General features: G+C 49.5%; 1 protein-coding gene across 5 annotated transcripts in view; it reads right to left on the minus strand.

Annotated features, from left to right (window-relative positions):
* Positions 1 to 365: 365 nt before the first annotated feature.
* Positions 366 to 19,664, minus strand: part of Cops7b (COP9 signalosome subunit 7B) — a 24,562-nt gene continuing 5,263 nt past the window's right edge. For 3 of the 5 annotated variants that reach the window (XM_013519955.1, XM_005395391.2, XM_005395389.2), the window contains 6 exons: positions 17,625 to 17,802; positions 15,329 to 15,404; positions 13,069 to 13,157; positions 11,523 to 11,725; positions 9,053 to 9,158; positions 366 to 1,524 (listed from right to left, as the gene is read on the minus strand). In XM_013519955.1, coding sequence (XP_013375409.1) covers positions 1,366 to 1,524; positions 9,053 to 9,158; positions 11,523 to 11,725; positions 13,069 to 13,157; positions 15,329 to 15,404; positions 17,625 to 17,786 — 795 coding nt within the window. In that variant the 5' untranslated portion in view covers positions 17,787 to 17,802 and the 3' untranslated portion in view covers positions 366 to 1,365. The other 2 variants (XM_005395392.2, XM_005395390.2) reach the window with 2 other exon arrangements.

The following is a 19,664-nucleotide window of genomic DNA, read 5'->3' on the forward strand; positions in this document are numbered from 1 at the left end:
GGAAGAGAAATGAGGATACTTTAACATTCCATCGGTGGTAGCAGCTGCTGAACACCTTGGAAGCAGGGAAAGCCCACTGTGAAAACACACTATCGAGCACATCGCACTTCCCTAACCCTCCTCGATCCCACTCCTCCACACCCGCCAGCTGTGCAGCCCGCACTCCACAGTCACATACGGCAAATCTACGCTTTTATTTTTTGTTCTAAAATGTGCTTTTGCCTCAGTGAACTTTAATATCAGTCCAGGACCTCCACCTCCCCTTATAAAAACAAAACAAAACACACACACATACACACATGCCGCCCCCCAACCAGGTGAAAAATCCCCGGCGATTAGTCTATAACAAATATTGACACAAGGGGGAAAAACCATGTTGAAATGTATTAGAATCAACCTGTACAAAAAAAAATTAAAATATAACCTGAAACTGTTCAAGTTCAGAAAGTCTAGTCAAGTCCTTTCTCTGGCCAGGAGTACGCTGTGGTCAGAAGGCTTCGGGTCACCAGCCAAGAGTCGGGACAGAGCAGCGAGTCTTTCACCAGGCTGAGGGGGCTCGGGCCACCATCTCCACCACAGGCGCGGCCAGGGGAGCAGGCGCTGTCAGCTAGGGGCAGCTGGGCCCACGGCAACTGAAGGCTGAGCGGTCAGAGGGAACGGGATGAGTGCCAGCAGAGGCCACCAACGGGCACAGCTTCCGCCAGCCGCAGACCCACAGTACCCTCCCTCCGCTCGGACGCCGGCTCAGTCAACCCCAAGCTCCCACTCTCGAGGGATGCGAGCTGGACTGGAGAGGCTGAAACCCGCAGGTTGAGTAAACACAGCCCAGCACCACACCCCTCTGCGGCTCACCTGGAGCTGCCAGCAGGGCTAAGGCAGGTGGGGAGCAGAGTGGGTGGGTACCTAGCTAGAGGTCACCTGCACCATGGTGGGAACTGGGGGAGGGGGCAGAGAAGCCCCTCCTCGTGCAGGGAGGGGCCGGTGCGCTCATCCCTGCAGGCTGGTTAAGGGTAAAGCTGCCCCCGCATGGGACCAGCCTGACAAAAGGACACGGAGCAAAAGCACGACCAGGAGGGAGGCGCACCCCACGCAGAGGTAAGGACCTCGTGGAGGGGGCCGCAGCGCCGACCCTGGAAGGATGGCATCCGTGCAGCCCCTGAGTCTGAAGGGACCAGCTGGGGAAGGGGTGTGTGGGGCAGGCAGGGGCGGCGGCTTTTCTGGAACAGTGCCAACGGGTGGGGATGCGCTAGTGAGGGGCGGGCAGGTCTGGAACTCTCTGCGGCTAGAGAGGTGGAGGAAATAGGCCCGCAGTGTCCCCTCCCCACCGGACCCAGGCCTGGTGAGTGCCAGCTGCCCCAGCTGGCCCTAGTGGCGGCTGGAGACTAGACTTTTCACTTTGGACATCTTCTTAGCGGGCTGCCTCTGCTCGGCATGCGGCGGGCACTCCCGCTCAGTCAGCTGCTGCTCCATTTCCTGAGCCGAGGAGGATGCGGTGGCCTTCAGCGTCTTCTTAATGTTGGTAACCTGGAGGGAGAAACAAGTGGGGCGCTCAGCCGCGGGCACCCAAAACGCACTGGCACTTGTTCACACTGCAATGAGAGCTTCTCAGAGGAGCAGTCAAAATCCTCTGAGAAAATCGGAAATGATTCTCAGAAATCCAAGGAAAAACACAGGAAATGAGTCCAGCAAAAATGCAGAAATGACACTTTCTCAGTTAAAACGAAAGACACGGGCTATGTGGCAAAGAGGTACCACACAGAGGGTACAAGAAAGTATTAAAATGTCCTGAGGAGGTAATCATGACTATGGAGGAACAAGAAAACAGCCTGTTGCTAGACACAGGTGCAAGTCTCTCGGTCCTTCTTTTCAATCCTGGCCTTCCTTCCAGCCATCATACCTCAGTGAAAGGAGTCACTGGTGAGGAGGTAATATGCTATTTTTGACAACCCTTAGGCTGTAACTCCTTAATAGGTCCCTCTTGCATATCTCTGTCTTCCTGAGAAACCACTCTGAAGATACCACCACGTATTACAGCAGCCATTGATATTTTCCTACTAATCTATCCATAACTGTGTAAAGTTTGTAATGTTCCTATCCTATTTCATAAATGGATGTATGTTTATTATTATGTGTTTCCTACAACAACCATTGAGAATAGTTAATGATTTTTCAATAGGTCACTCATGTATAGCTCTATTTATTTTCTTTAGAAGCCACTATGAAGATACCAAAGTATAGTACAACAACTCTTGATAATCTCCTACCTCTTTTGTCTGTAACTCACTATTATTTGTCTATTTGTTTTCCTGAGAAACTATTTTGTAGACAATAATATGTAAAATGATAACCATTGATAATTTCCTACCATTTTGTCTGTAATTTGCTAAGTCCCCCCTATTATTATGTTATCCTTCTTTTATTCTTTAAAATAAAATTTAAAAAATAAATAAATAAATAAATAAATAAAAATAAAAAAATAAAATGTCCTGAGGAGTAGGAAGGGTGACCCAAGCTCTTCAGCGAACTATCCTCGCTATCTGCTGCTCATACATAATATTTCAAATACTCTCCAAGAACTTGGGAAGACAGTTCCACACACTCTTCTAGAATAAACTACTGCAGGATGAACTTCCGCCAACTAAATGACAAAAGAAGAAAATCCAGGGGGGCTGGGGATTTAGCTCAGCAGCACAGTGCCTGCCTGGCAAGCGCAAGGACATGAGTTCGATTCCTGGTACCGGAAAAAAAAAAAAGAAAATCCAGGAAAAGAGCTGCCACCTGCTAGCACCACCACTCCCCATTTGCTGCTCATCTTTTTTCAGTTAGACATAAAGTAGAGGCTCAAAAATATCTACGCACCAGTCTTCCCTGTCACACGTGTGTCCTAGTGTACTGTGAGTGTGCTACCACTTCTAAGCCAGCACCCCGGGCTCTCGGTGCTTCTGTGGACAGCCTGCAGCAGCTCTCTACACACTCTGCAAACACCTGAGAACACACGGTGCTAGAAGTGAATTTGTCACGGGAGCTGCACACGTCCCAAGGAATTAGCATGCCACACAAGGTGACATGCCTGGAACACAAGAGTGTCTGATGTCAGAGTGTTTCAGGTTCGGGAACATTTGCATTCATTTCACCAATGCTAAAAAGCCTTGAGACGTTGGGGCATTCCTGATTTTCTTCTTAAGCATGCTTGACCCATACCACCTTCTGACACGTAACTGTACCAATGTCTGCTTCTGCCAACTGTGTATTCCAGCGCCTGTTTACATTCAATGCCCCAAGCCCAGTTCTAACGGCTGTTACACCACTGCTCCTCAGCTTGCTGGGAGGAGGAAGTGGAGGAAAAGCAGGCAGAGGAAGGAGGTGGGAGGGAAGTACAATCAAATAAAGATCAGTATTTGCAGAGTCACTAGAAGGAAGAAAGGGGAGAAGGCCAGTGCCGCCAGGCTCATCCGTGGGTAGGACCACCAGGCCATCTCAGAAGCAGGCAGCCCCCGCCCAGCGCACCCACTGCTTCAGGGTCTTGGCGGGGCGGCTGATGAGTGCAGAACACAGAGGAGAGGACGGCTCTCCGCTCCCCCTCACGGGGACCACTCCTTGTTGCTTGCTTGCTTGACTGCAAGGCCTGTTTTGATGGCCTCTGAGGAAAGGCTAAGAAATGTGATTTCTAGAAGGGTACTATAGTGCCTGCCTGGAATCCCAGCACTCTGGGAGGCTGAGACAGGAGGATCCTTAGTTAGAACCCCGCCTGGGCAACTTAGCAAGACACTGTGTCAAAATAAAATAGGGATGTAGCTCAGTACACAGACCCTAAGTTCAAACCCAGTACTGCGCAAAAAAATGTGATTTCCTCAGTATCAGTTTCCTAAAACAACCCTCCAAGGCCTCTCCAATCTGATATGCTTTCTAATAGGAGGAGGAAGAAAGGAACAGCTAATGCTTAATTTTTTCTTGAGCAATTCTGCATGCTTGCATCTGGTAATCTGAACAACTAATTTGAAGACAACAATGTGCAATATAACAACCACTGTTGAATTCCTACCACCTTGTGTAGTGAGGCTCTGTATTGATCCTAACGTGTTTATTACTTTTTATTCTCTTTAATTGTTTGATCAATCTTGCATTCTCACATCTGGTAATCTGGGAAACTCTGTTGAAGATAACAATATGTAATATAACAACCACTGTTAATTCTTATCATTTTGTTTTGAAATCCTGCATTGTTTTTATTGTTGTTGTATTGTTTTTGTCTTTGTTGTTGTTATTTTCTTTTTACTCTCTTTAAAAAGAATCTTCATAAGAGGTGACGTGCGGCTTAAGGCTTTGTGCGCGCCGCAGTTACTCTGACTTCCAGAGCGGAGAGGCGCCTGCAGCTGAACAGCACCGAGGGAGTCACCACCTTACGTGGGGCCCACACCTCACCCCCGCCTCTGGAGGACCGACTCGGCCTCCACCCTGCCTGCGCCATCCGGCCCCTCTGAGACAGCCAGCCTCCCTGCCTCCTACCACTAGAGCCACCAAACAGCCTGATTCGGGGTCCTAGCAAAAGCTTGAGTGAGAAGGGGGACAGGACAAGGCCGCCCGTCCTCACCGAGGTCTGCAGGAGTTGCCCCTCAGGTGCTCGAGACCCCGGCTCGCTCGAGCGGAAGGGGCGGCTGGCTCCTCCTGGAGCTGGAGACAGCACTCCGCTCTGCAACTCTTCCCCGCTGCTCAGCACACACTGCACACTGAAGCCACCTTCCCCACACCCCGCTTGGAAACAGCCATTCTTTTTCTTCTTTTTCTTTCTTTTTTCCCGCTGCAGTGCTGGGTATTGAACCAGCACTTTGGACATGCTAGGCAAGCATTCTAATTCAGAGGTACATCCCAGCCCTTTTAAACTTTGTTACTTTGAGACAGGGTCTCACTAAGTTGCCCAGGCTGGGCCTTACACTGTGATCCTCCTGCCTCAGCCTCCCAAGCACCTGTGATTACAGGCGAGCAACTCCATAGCTGCCAAAAGCAGCTGATTCATCTCTGCTTTTCAGCCTTTCATGACCTTATGATTCCAGCCGGGGCAAAGCCTCCTCAGCAGGGTCCCTTGACACTGCCGGGGAGTCAAGCACCTCTTTCACACAGACTGCCTACCCACTCTTGCCCACACTGACCCGTACCCCCTCAGCCCACTCAGGCCTGGCAGCACCCCTTGCTCCGACTACCCTGCCCACCCCTGGGGTCACGTGCCAGGCGTCAGTGCCACACTCTCTGTAATGCCACCAACACCCCTAAGGCCTTGAGAGCGGTGAGCACTGGAAGCAAAGGGTACACCTCCAGAGGAGAAGAGGCCCAGGCGCGCGTCTCCCACACCCAAGAAGTGAGCTTTCCTCCTCCGCCCAGACCAGGATGGACCAACAGAGCAGGAGGCTGCAAACCGGGCTCTGCAACAGAGAGGCCCTGCTCAAGACAGCTGTAGAGGGGCCATTTTCAACATGCAAACTCAAAAGCCGGTGCCTGAGCCAGTGACAGTCTCAGCCAAAGACCATAGCAACAGCCAAGGCCCTTTGCAGGAGCTGGGCCGCTCGTGCAGACAGCACCTTCCGGGACTCGCGGCTGGCTCCCACATAGGTCTGCAGTCGCGCCCGCTTCAGCCTCGCAGACTCAGAGACCGCCCCTCCTCACAGAGCCTCCTTCAGCCAGCGACAGGTGTCCCCACAGATGTGTCTTCCCTAGCCTAACCTGACCGGCCTCCTGACGTCCTTCCTTCAGCAGCCTTGCTTCCAGTCCACCCCTGCCCCACCTGTCCCCAGCGCTTCAAAACACACATCTCAGGAATTCTTCAGTGTGGTTGCATCTGCTGAAAAAAATGCAGCCTGGCTAGGCCGGGCATGGTGGCGGACACCTGTAACCCCAGCACCGGGAGGCTGAGGCAGGAGGATTGCTGTGAGTTCAAAGCTGGCCTAGGCTACACAGTGATATGCTGTCTAAAAAAAATAAAAAATAAAAGCCAGCCAGAAAGACAGAAAGGCTGCTCAGCGCAGCTGAGGAGCACAGCAAAGGTAGACAGCAGGAAAAAAAGCAATAAAAGTGCTACAAAAAAAGGAACCTGAAGCCGGGTGTGGTGGTGCACACCTGTAATCCCAGCACTTGGGAGGCTGAGGCAGGAGGATTGTTGTGAGTTTCAGGCCAGCCTGGGCTCCACAGTGAATTCAAGTCCAGCCTGAGCTACATAGCCAGACTCTGTCCCAAAAAGACAAAAAAAAAAAAAAAAAAAAAGGACCCTGAGATGGAGAGAATCTGCCCAGGAGGAGCCAAGAGGTACGTAACAGCCACCAAGCCCCAGATTTGTCACTATCCCAACTCCCAGAGGACTGTACACAATGGTAAACAGAGCTTCGGTTTCCTTTAGTATGTGAGAGCAGAACGTAGCCTAGTTTGTGAATGTACAACGGCTACTGTTATTAACATTCCATGGCACAGGCACTTTCAATACACTCCAAAATCAAATGGAAATGAAGAGCAGCTTGTGATGCTGCAACTAATGGTTCTTTCTCTCTGCAGAGCACTCACTCAGAAAGAGTGAAACGACGCACACTGTGAGCACTCTAGCTCCCCTAGGCAGCTGGAATGATCTAAACATGCTGTTTCTAGGGAGGGTTAAAGGAGAGAACTCTCCCAGGCAGTCTACGATAGGGTCTGCGTCACTTGGAGGGAAGGCTCTGAAAGGTGCATCTCAGCAGAACAAGTGGTTACAAATCTGGGAGGAAAGCACTGCTCTCCCATGAGACCAGTACTGTAATTTATAGATAAAGCTGTGTGTGGCAGCACATGCTGGTAACCCCAACCCGCCTCTGGGAGGCTGAGGCAGGAGGATCGCAAGTTTAAGCCTATCCTGGGCACCTGAGCAATTTAGTGAGATCCTGCATCAAAATTTTAAAAGGGGGCGTTGTTAAAAACAAGAAACAAGCTGTAATACGTACAGGTACCCACTATCGAAGAGGCCTGTAAACTGCATATACTGCGAACATGTACTAATAAAAAAAACTTTTAAGTTTTTAAAAAAAGGGCTGGGGATGTAGCTCAATGCTAACGCCCCAGAGGCAATCCCCAGTACTACAAAAAAGAAAGAGGAGAATGGATAGAGAGAGGGAAAGAAAAGATCACCAGCTCAGATGAGAAAATGGCCATACAAGTTAGGCCAGGCTAACAGATGCAGAAACACAAGCAGGTCTCAGCAGACCGACCTTGCGCTTCGCAGACTCGTTTGCCTCTTCAGGTAAGTACTGGGCAAGCCCCTCCCCTGCACCGCAAGCTGGGGACGCCTGCCCCACCCCGCCTGGCATCGGCTTGGGCACTGACTGAATGGAAGCGACAGGGTTCTGAGCTCTACTCTCTCCCGCTGCACCGGTCTGCTTCAAGGCTTCCAGAAGACTAACAAGTTTAGGGAAGGTGGCCTTGACCTTTTCCTCAAATTGTTCTCAAATGTAAGTCCTTGGCGCCACCTGGTGGCAGGATTAGGCTCTGCTGGCAGAGGAAGTTGCGTTTTCCAACAGGCACCCCTAACAAACATAAGTGTGCTGGCTCCAGCTTAAAAGCCATGATTTCGTCCACACTGTGGCATAAGCACAGGGCACACCTCAAGCAGCAGTCAAGCGCCTACAGTAACTCCATGCACATCTGCCTTTCCTTTGTCGGACGCCATTCGTCACCCAAAGCAACGCAAACAGTTCAAAATTCTCAGGCTAGTGCCACTCAGCCTTTCGTTCATGACCACAATGATGCCGACAGCCCCCCTCCCATCACCTGCCAGCCAGTCAGCACATGTCCAGCATCACAGCACACAGGTAGTGACCAGGCCGCTCTGCGCCCCTGGCTAGGAAAGGCGGAGACTTTACCCGGGCTTCGCTAAGGTCAGTCAGGGCCCCAGAGCCTCCAAGCCTGGGTTCCCTGGTTTGTCTGCCAGGGAATAAACAGGCCTGGCAGTGGCTGCAGGGCCGAGGAGCAGCAGGCTCCTTTCCCTCCTTTCCCAGCTGTCTGCCCTTGCTCGCGTTCCATGCAGTGCCTCCTCCTGGCCAGAGCAGGAGGGGACACAGACCCCAAGGGCACAGCCCCGATACTCGGCGATGTCCACCGGAGGTGCTCAACACCTGAGCGCCTGCTGCGGGTCAGGCATGGGCCAGCAGCCAGTCTTACAAAGAAAATAAGACACAGTTTCACTTATTTCAAAGCACAGGGACAGGTTAACTCTCACAAACCGCTCCCAAAGGCACAGCTGCTCGTTTCTTTCAGTCCTTACCTGGAACCCCAGCCCCGCTCTGCCACACTCTGGGACGCCTGCTTCCAACTCATTCAACGCCATCGCCCCCTCAAGCCCACGCACACTGGGAAAGCACTTCTAACGGCGAGAACAAGCAGGTGTCACAAAACCAGACTCACGTCCTCTTGCCTTCATTTCATTCACTCAATTCTTCTCTTCCTTTTTTAGTATGAACTCTATCACGTGTTCACGAAGGTTATAATGTACATACACAGTCCAGAGAAAATCAACACTCTGCACCTACCACACCCCGCAAGCAAAGCAGTACAGCTTTACAGGGCCTTGAAGTCCACGTGCATGCCACCTGCACCTCCTCCCTCGGCAGCTGTGACCTGGTAACCACCATCCTTCGTGTGTGTGCGCGTGTGTGTGTGTGTGTGTGTGTACAGTGCTAGTGTGGAGTCAGGGCCTCCTGCCTGACAGACACTGTAAGCGCTCTACCACTGAGCCCATGTCTGACCACTTTTAAGGCCCATCTCCAAATCATCCTCCCTCTCTCTACAGATGCAAAGTGCATGGGAACTGAGGAACTGAACCTTCGCCATCCAAGCCTGCTTACCCTCTGCTAACCAGCACTCAGAGGGAGACAGAGGACCAAGGGCCGCAGCTGAGGCCCAAGCCCCCTCTGTCTGAGCACCGAACCTGATGCCTGCTCTGGGCCGCGTGTCAGCCACACCAAGGCTCACATGACAGAAACACAAAACCCCGCAAAGGCACAGCCAGGAGCAGCTGGTGAGAGGCGCGCAGTGCCGTGCTTACCTCCGCCTCCACCTGCTGTTGCGTGCGGTGGTGGTTCTCCTTGTACTGGTTGGCTCTCAGAACTTGCTGCTCGATGCCTAGCAGGACCGCTTCACAGCCATCGCACCTGCAACAGAGAAAACCAGCCCTGAACTGCGGAGAGACACAGAGCTCCGGTGCGGGAACCGCACCCCCTCCACTCTCGCTCCTGCCTCCTTCCAGGTGACAAGCTTGTCCAGACACAGCACCGGACACATGAGGACAAATATGTGGTTTGTGGGTGGCTCCTTGGAATACAGCTGTAATTTCCAGCCTCTGTAGCCCATGGAAAATGGTTTTGCAAAAGAGAATGTAAGCTGGAAGGAGGTAGGAGGGACTACAGCTGGCACTCACACTTGCTTTCCTCACTAGAAAAATGCATTTCCCACAAGCATCCTATGTGGAATGCTTTTTATTTTCCTCACTTTTTATTTTAAAAATTAAAAATAAAGAAAGTTGGGAGTAGTGGTACATGCCGGTAGTCCTAGCACTGAGGGAGGCTGAGGCAGGAGGATCCCAAGTTTGAGCCTGCCTAGATAACTCAGCGGGGCTGGGGATTTAGCTCAGCGGCAAAAGCGCCTGCCTGGCAAGCGCAAGGTCGTGAGTTCGGTTCCCGGTACCGGAGAAAAAAAACAAAAAAAAAAAACAAACAACAAAATAAAATAAAATAAAATAAAAAAATAACTCAGCAAGACCCTGTCTTAAAATAAAAAGAAGGGAGCCAGATGCGGTGGTGCACACCTATAACCCCAGCATTTGGAAAGTTGAACCAGAAGGATCACCAAGAGTTCAAGGCCAATCTGGGCTACATAATGAGTTCAAGGCCAGCCTGAACTACACAGTGAGACCCTGTCTCAAAAAAAAAAAAAAAAAATAAGTAGACAAACGGCTAGGAATGTAGCTCAGTGGTAGAGTGCCTGCCTCAGGTTCAATTCCAAATGCAAGAGAAAAGGAAAAGGAAAAAGAAAAAGAGGAGAGAGAGAGAGAGAGAGAAATAGGGCCAGGAGTAGTGGCACATGCCTGTAATCCCAGCACTCAGGAGGCTGAGGCAGGAGGATCACAAAGAGTTCAACATCAGCCTGGGCTCCACAGTGAGTTCAAGGCAGCCTGAACTATATAACGAGACCCTGTCTCAAAAAAGAGAGAGAGAAAGAGAGGAGGCAAGAGAAAGGAAAGAGAGACAGAAGAAAGACTACCCATATACCTTACACTTAAGGTACAACACTGCAAATATTTGGGCACGTTTGTGGTACCTCACAATAGAGCAACTCTGTTTCCAGTCCAATCCCAATTCCTGAACAGCAGTCTGAGAATCTCTCCTAGTGAGCACCCTTGGATAGGAGTCAGGATGGCAAGGCCTGGCCAAACGTATCGGGGGCTTAAAACAAGAAACCATGAAAACTGTGCCAGCCATGCTACAAGTGAACAAGGACAACCAACTTTAGCAGCATCAGACATTAGATTTGATGCTGTACCACTTCTACGTTAGAGGTATTTTCTAAGTTCATTCTGTTTAACAGCTTAGCAATCCACTGAAAGCTTCTGCTTTTGTCATATATTGCAAAGGCAAGGGATTCGGAGCCAAACTGGGGGAGGAACTTGAGATGCTGGACACAGCACCTGCCCTGGGGCCTGAGACACTTCTGAGGCGTCAGGGCATCAGGTCCCAGGGAACAAACCCTGGGGCACTCATCTCTGGACTCTCCACTTGGAAACACACCGGACATCCGTTCTGTGTGGAAGAAAATGACCTTCCTGCCCCTCTGCCAAAGCTGACCTGCTCTGTCCCTGCCCAGGAACAGAGCATCTACGTACACCCTCCGCATCTCCCGTTACACTCCCGGCCCCTTCAGCCCTCACTACAGCTTCTCTGAGTACAATTGGTTCCATAAGTCCTTGCAAAAATCAAATTTCATTGAGACAGCACTCCCAGAAGTCCCAACTCCTTGTAAATGGCAGACGCAGTTATCAAATACTTATGTGTGATCTGTGTTCCAAGTAATCATAACGAGGCCCGGGCATCAACATCCCTCGAGGTGTGTCAGCCCGAGACACTGCTGACCGAACATGGTTTCTCTTATCCAAAGAACCTTCCAAACATGAACTTCCTGAGCGTGGCCAAACTTTGTGCCCACACTTAGCAAGCGTGGATCGGCCAGGACGCACAGGCCTATGTGCTGAGCCTCAGGTGCCTGGCCTGGCTATTCTATGGCCCCCAGCTGCATTTAAGACAAGAACAAGTTTATTGCTGAGGCAGTAGGAGGCCTGAAATGACCCCTGTTGCCATCACACAGCTGTGATAATAAATGAAGCCCATGCTGGCTCCCCACTGTAAGGCCCCAAGGCTGGAAGCCCCAGTACCAGCCACCTCTGATGACCTCTAGAGATCACAAGTTTGCAAGCAGAGGCACAAAGGCCACGCTATCTATCCCGCTCCTCCTTCCAGCCTCACCATTCATGCAAGGTCTTGACAATGTTATTGATATCCTTCTTTCGGATGTCACGGCCAATGCAGAAATCCACTTCTAACAGCTGGTTCCGCTGGTCCAGCTTGCCCTGGATGATGTCAGTGTAGACGGCCTCGATGATGAGGTCTTCCAGTTCCCGGAGATTCCTCATCTCCAGGTCCTTCAGCAGCACAGAGTAGGGGATACACTGTGGAGAAGACCACTGACAGTTATGAACGCCCCTGGCGAGCATTAATGAAGATACAGCTACTATCCAGCGCCAGCAGCCGCCTCTGGGCTCAGGCCATGCAGGCCAATGATAACCGCTAACATCGGGGCAGGCCTGTCCAACTCAAGGCCCTGACAGCTAATGACACAGCTACACAAGTCCTTGAACTTTTTTTAGTGGGGGGATGCGGAGGTTGAGACAGGGTCTTGCTATGAGGTCCAGGCTGGGATGGCAGTGGGCACTGCCATTCTCAGGCTAGATACCACACACTTTTAACACTGTTATGTGACTTTGGCAATAATTTTCATGGCTTAACTGCAGGGTACAACAACACAACACGTGGCAGGGGAAGGCACAGCACACGACGAGCTCAGCTCCCGCACCCAGCACCCAGCCGGCCAAGCTGGAATCCGCGAGAATCAGGCATCACGTGCACTGTGCAACATGAAGAGGAAAATGCAGTGACACCCATAACAGCATTTCAACTGCCTACACATCAGGGACTTGTTCTTATTAAGCAGACATCTAAGTTTTCTCATTTTAGTAGGAAACTTGGACTTGTGTTACTTCTTAATTCAGTAAATTAAAATATTTTTTAAAGATGTTACACTAATCCCAGCACTCGGGATGCTGAGGCAAGAGAATAACTGTGAGTTCAAGGTCAGCCTGGGCTACACAGTGAGTTCAAGATCAGCCTGAACTGCATAGAGAGACCCCGTCTCAAAAAAAACAAACAAACAAAAAATTTTTAAAACAATAAAGAAGATATAGAAACTATATAGAGAATTCATACTGTGTATATATAGCCTATATATACTATATTATGACTTCATACACACCCCATGACAATTCTTCACTCAGGGCAGCCAAAGCAAGTCAAGGTAGGACCCCCATGGTCTAGCGCCACCAGGGATGGATAAATGAACTGCAGGACCTGTGAGACCCAAGCATGACCCCACAGCACGCCTCCTGGTTTTCTACCCTGGGGAGTGTACCCAGCCACGGGCTTTCACCCTGGGGCACACTCCCGCAGATTCTAGACACCTTCTGCAGAAAGGGAAATACTTGGTATGTACCACTCTGCCACCTTTCGGAAGTCTATAGACTGCATAACATGCCAGATTATCACAAACCTCCAATAAACCCTGGCACCGGCTGCCTGCGCAGCAGAACATCAGCAAGGACCCTGCAGGCCAGCGTGCCCTCCTCCAGCGGCACGCCTGTGTCCTCAGACTTCTGCCACCAACACCAAACCCCTCCGCTGGTCCTGCACTGGGCCGCGGCAATGGACTGAATGACTCCGAGACAACAGGGTATCTGACCTTCATCCTTGATGCCAGGCTCACGATGGTAAGGTGTTTCAGCTTGTTCTGCTGGGCTGTGCTCAGTTCTGGCAGGCTCTCCTTGTTGGCTGCTCGGTCCCACCCACCACAAAAATCAAGACATAAAATAAAATCAGGATTTCTTTTATGGAGTAAATTCATTAACTCCCTGCCAAATCTACTAAATCACTGTCATGACACTGAACTTGTTCACTAGGCAAGCATTGCATGAGCACTTCTGTCCTCTCTGGGAGATCATGCGCCTCCAAGAGGAAAAGACTCGGCCCCTCCACGCAATGAGTAGGCAGAGGCGGGGTCCAGGAAGAGCACACTCAGCAACAGCAGCACGGAGCCAGGCAGCAGGGCAGCAGCAGCAGCAGGGAGCCCAGCCCACAGCCTGTGCACGAGCGCGCCTCCCACTCATCCTCACACAGACCCGACCCCTTCAGCTCTTAACCATAACTCGGGATTCCAAACGGCAAAGCTACCCGGGCGTGGTGCCGTGCACCTATAATCCTCAGGAGGCTGAGGCAGGAGGATTGCCGCAAGTTCAAGGCCAACTTGGGCTACGTAGTTAGTTCAGGAGCATCGTGAACCATACAGTAAGACCTTGTCTCAAGAAACAAAAAACAAAGATAAATCTAAAAAACCCAAAAAACTAAAGCTGAATTGTTTTCTTCTTAAGCACAGTGCTGGAATTCATTGGGTGGCAACTCCTGTCCCCAGCTGAGGCCAGCTTCTCTCTATTTTGTCTGCAGACTGGGGACTGAAGCCAGGGCCTCACTCGTTAGGAAAGCACTCTAGCATCTACCTTCAGCCCTTTTTATTTTGAGACAAGGTCTCACTGAGTTGCCCAGACTGGCCCTAAACTTTTCCACCCTCCTGCCTCAGCCTCCTGAGTAGATGGCATTAAGAATGTACATACCCAGGCTGGGGCCAGCTTTTTATCTTATTTGTGCAAATATTCACTTGTTTTACAGCAAAACTGTGGAGATATTTGACTACAGACGCTACTTGGGAATGTTACACAGAAAGGCTTATGTATCCTATGACCTTTCTAAAGGCCCCCAGAAGTCTAAATTTTGAAAACATCTAGCCTCAAAATGTGTAGGTAAGGGGTTATGGACTCATATTATGACTTTCACCTTACAGATAAAGAAACTGAGGCACACAAAATTATTGAATTCACCGAAGGACATACAGCTAGTAGAAGTGGAACTAGACTACCTGGTCCCACAGTCTGTGCAATGCTGCCTCCTCGGTAAGTGAGGACAGAGAGGACATGACCAGAACAAAGAAGCAGCAAGAAAAATGTGGTACAACAGGAAGTGGTGTCCTGCTCAGGCTGACAACAGCACAGAAGAGGCAGAAGCGACAAGGGAGGGGAAGCCAGGGTTACAACAGAGATGGTCCTGAGTATCAGGCTAGCTTTATACCAACAAAACAGATAAACAAAAACAAAAAACAAAACATACTAAAGAAGCCAGGGGAAAAAACAGTTGGGGTTAAGGAAAGTTGGTGTGTGGTCTTACAAGTCCCTCATTTGTGATATTTAAGGCTCTAAATTAAAACAACTCAAGGGCATCCCACTCAGGTCCCCTTCTGTCTCTCTCGGACAAAAGCTTTCTTCCCCCTCCACCAGTAAATATATTCTGCTCTTAAAAAAATCCTCAAGTGAGTTGGGGTTATAGCTTAACAGGACAGTGCTAGATTATGGAATATTAAAAATGAACTGACTTAGAATATGGATAAAGACCTATAAACTAAGTGAAGATAAATAGAAGATACGAACCTGTATACATAACCTAACTACGCAATGTAGTAGAAAACACAGGAGGAAAGAATCTAGCACCATACTGCTAACTTGATGGGTTACAACTATAAGTCACTTTTTTATCTACTTTTCAAATTTTCTTCAACACGGTGATACTATTTTGATAACATCTAAGGTGCTGAAATATTTTACAATGGGCATTCTGACACTTTAAAAGCACTCCAAGTACCTCATGAACACCAGCTCTCAGTGTTTCTCCTGGAAAATACACAAGGGCTCTGCTTGTGGATGAGCTCATTTTATCAAACAGGAAATAAAGGTGAGAAGAGAAAGCCCTTTCCTGAGGTCACCAACAGGGGTCAGCAGAGTGAAAAGGTCAAGGCAAGAAGGTTCCCTAACACATACACGTTGCCTCTCGGCCCGGTGGGTCTCCAAACCGAGCCACGCAGTCAAGACAAGTCTTTTGAAGGATCTCCACCAACTCACCTATGTAGTCCGGGTACGTCCCATAGGCAAACAAGTTCAGCAACTGCAAGTAAGCAGCATTAGCTCCTTCTGCAAGCTGAGGAGGAAAAACAAAGTTCACTGGAGAACAAGCTGTTGAACTGGCACTGCAGTGTTCCACAGAGGGTGGGCGACTGTGCCGAAGGTAGATGCCTGCTCCTTCTGCACCACTGACTCAGTCCCCCTGAGGGCCCTTCCAACTCTGATTCTTTGCGGAAAAATTAAATTTCTAAAGCCCCAAATTGGATCTTTCTTCCTCAAGATGTTTTACACTATTTGCTGGGATTCGAGGCATGGAAAACCACAACCAGTACCAGAATACTTTTAATTTTATAGTGCTCCCAAAGATAAAACAGCAACTGAGTCCACATGGAATACCATTTTGTGGGATGGGCAGAGTTCAACCTGGAGTTAAAGGGATCATGTCCTCAGAGCTTTAAGTTGGAAGCAGGTCAAGTTTTCTCAGATTCCCTTTGCATTAAAACAAAGACTGGAGCAGCCCTGTACAAACCCCAGCTTTACAGGCTGATAACCACTATCAACCTAAACTGAAAAGCTTAGGGTCAGTTCCAAGTTTCAGGACTACACATGGACTATGAACCCAGGAAGTGACTAGCAGAGCACGAGCCCGTCTGGGACAGAAAAGCAGGCTATGAGACTGCCCCAAATAAAAGTTTTCATTAAAATTACTTTCTCTTCACTGATGCTGATGGCAAACAGCCATCCACAGAACAAAAACGAGAGAGCCACTGTTCTGCCAGGAACTCTCTGCTCCGCCATGGCTACAAATGACAGCCTGTTAGCCTCCCAGCTCACCAAGTGCAGTAAAGTGGAAACAAGACTAGCAAGTGGCGCTTGGCAGATACCAGTAGCAGCGCTGCTCAATTGCAGCCATTTGGGGAAAAAAAAAAAAAAAAAGGTTCTAAGAACCCATAAGTTCAGACCACTGAAGGCAACCAGCTTATTCTCAGCTCTCAAATGGAAAAACATAAACTTGGAGAGAGAAAAAGTGGCCTCCTCAGCACCCCGCTGAGAACTCTGGCAGCAAATACTTCAGTCTACCTCTCAGGTTACTACCAGCCTCCTGAAGTCCCAAAATAAGAGTTGCAAGAGGCCTGTGTGTTGTGCTATGTATTCAGCTCCAAGGAGCTTGGGGCTTGCAGATCTTACAGGGTAGCAAGCAAGACTGGCATTAAATAACAAGTTACAACTGAAAAACCAATGTGGCTCTCTCTTTCCACCTCTCATCAGAGGAAGAAGAGATGTGCGGAATGGTGGTGGGGAGCTGCTCCAGTCTCCCGACCAAGAGGAAGAAGCAGACAGCACTGAACCCATAACCTGAAGGTGGAAACTGGCTGTGGGGGTGGGGCTGGCAGCCAACAGGAAAGGCATCGTGGTGATCATGAAGGTGCTGAAGCACCCAGCAGGAGCAAGCCACCTCCCTCAGGTACCACCACCAAGAGCCCAAGAGCCACTCTCAGCAGTATCCGGCATACGACACTCAGGAAGCACCAACGCCTGGGTCTGTGCCTGACAGCCATCGGCCAGTGCCATCCTGCGCACCACCAGCCTGGGACAGCAAATAGAAAATGAACTAACCCCACCAGCACACCAAGAGCTCCTCAGTGCCAAGCTCCGCCAGTGGCAAGATGTTTGCACTTTTCTCAAATAAATCAAAACACAAGTGTCAAAGATAAGAAGTATAAGGTGCTTTCTATCTGTGTTCCATCCAGTCATCAACAGGTCTTCTCATGTTTGAGGCACAGTGACCAAAACTGGACACAACAATCAAGCCAACAAAGCGAAATCAACTCCTTCCCTGCTTTACATTTCTTGCCTTTTTACCATATCTATTTTACTGCCCTTTCCACAGGGATGCTGTTTTCCTATTTGTGTCCATCTCCTGTTCAACAGCTACAATCTTCCGCTATGTGTGTCCCTGACCAATCTTTTCCACATTGCGCTGGAGGCTTTCTGCCCCTCAAAATTCCTACTGAACATCAGCGCATATTTACAGCACTATTCTAACTGATCAGGACCATTTCGACTTTCCTACTATCTTTCAGGTACCTACCAACCCAGTCAAATTTTCCTCAAGTTCAGGGAAAAATATTGAATGAAAGGAACATCAGACATCATCCTCAATCACTGGCCCACTAACACGTCCCTCTCTCAACAGGCATCTCACAAGTCCACAATCCTCCAGCACTGGAAGCCTTGTAAATCTGGAGAATCACTGAAAAGCTTAGAACAAAGAGAAATTGGAAACCACTCTTACCTCCTGAACGTTGGCCAGCTCCAGTAATTCTCCAAAGACGTACACTCCAGGAGCCTCCAATACCTGGCTTATGAGAGCAGTCAGGGCTGACCCGTTGGTACCTTTGGCTAATAAAATAAACTGTTCCAGGAGGTTACTTGAAGGTTTTTGTTCACCTGCCATTCTCTGGCTTTAAGATCTGTTCAAAAGAAAAGAGTGTCAGTCATTCTCCTTCTTCCTTTCCAAAGTCCGTACTTACGTAATGCTGAACCAAACACCAGAATACTTTTTTCCCCAGTATGAGGGATTGAACTCAGAGCTTCATGCATGTTAGGCAAGCATTCTACCACTGAACTGCATCCCCAGCCTTTAATTTATTTTGAGACAGAGTCTCACTAAGTTGCCCAGAGTGACCTCAACTTTTTGATCCTCTGGTCTCAGCCTCCTATGTTGCTGGGATTCGAGGCATGGAAAACCACAACCAGTACCAGAATACTTTTAATTTTATAGTGCTCCCAAAGATAAAACAGCAACTGAGTCCAAATGGAATACCATTTTGTGGGATGGGCAGAGTTCAACCTGGAGTTAAAGGGGTCATGTCCTCAATTCTGAGGTTTGAAACACACTTTGTAAAAGGCATTTCCTCCTTCTAAAATCCTTAAAGCTGACCAGAATGGAAACTAACACACAAAAGTTTCTCTCTACTTTTTTTTCAAGTTTTTGAGACAGGGTCTCCCTGTGTAAATCAGGCTGGCCTTGAACTCACTATGTAGCCCAGGCTGGCCTCAAACTCACAGCAATCTACCTGTCTCAGCCTTCCCAGTGCTGGGATTACAGGCGTGGGATACCATGCCCAGCTCTCCCTAGATGTTTTACTTCTACCTGATTTATAGGCTCTGGTTAAGAGGCAATTCATTTCAGCTTCCATGTGTCATCAGGACCCCATCTACCGTCAGACACAAATAAAATACAAAAAATAGACAAGAGCTACGCTTCACTTAACCAAAGAAGTTATTTAAGAGCTGCAGATGTGGTACAGCATGAGCTTTGCAAGCACAAGGCCTTGGGTTCCATGGGGGGGCATCATTTAAGCACAGGAAATGGAGAAAACCTATTATGAAAGATAAGCAACAAGTTCAAACTTAGAAAATACACACTGTATAAGGGGGGGAAGGTCCCTTTATTTGGCCTTCTACTGATATGATTTACCAACCAGACTTCAGAACTTATACAAAACCTTAACAACAACACGATGAGAAAACAATGCAGATACTGTACTGCATCCCCAAGCCAGTAGATTCGTGAGGGTCCTCAACTGTGATCTAAGTGCAGGCTGAATGTCTGTGGGCACACAGAATACCTACTCTGCACGAGCTCTACGTAAGACAAGACACGTCCTCCACGAATGAAACATTGGGAAGTGTGACAAAATGACAGAAAGGTCTACATAGAAGAGTGAAGCAAAGGACAATTCAAAGAAGGTTAATTTGGTGCAAGAGAAACTAAGTTTTCCTGTGGAGTTGGGTACACCTAACAACAACTGTTCCTCACTATTAAAGTGTTGCCTGACTTCCGTTTCCTACGCAGGTCCTGTCAGAAACAGAAGCGCTCAGGAACAAAGGCTTCTGAGGAACGGGAAAGGGGAGGAAGAGGAGAGGGTGACAGGACAGCAGGAACGGGAGGAGAGGAAGGCAAGCGGCGAGGGTTAGGAAAGAAGGAACAAAAACTGCCCTTCCAAGTGGACACGTGGGAACAGACAGATGGAGATCTCGGCCAACAGACTAAACGGAAGACGCCAGGGATGGCCAGGAGGGAAGGAAACGGGAGAAACTTCGGCGCCTGCAAAACACCTCAACCTAGACAGCAAAGCCCGTGGAGGCAGAGCACGGACGCGGGTGATGGTCGTTTTCCCAGGAGTGGGAGGGCCCGAGGCGGCGCGGGGGACCCAGCGGGGCGAATTCCCGACAGGGGAGGGTGCTAATTTGATGGGCCGGGGCGGGCGAAGGGGCAGCCGCCGGGCCGCACACGCCGCGAGCTCAGCCGCAGCCCGTTGGCCGAAGG

Source organism: Chinchilla lanigera, unplaced genomic scaffold (genome assembly GCF_000276665.1).
Source record: "Chinchilla lanigera isolate Chin_1 unplaced genomic scaffold, ChiLan1.0 scaffold00052, whole genome shotgun sequence".
NCBI lineage: Eukaryota > Metazoa > Chordata > Mammalia > Rodentia > Chinchillidae > Chinchilla > Chinchilla lanigera.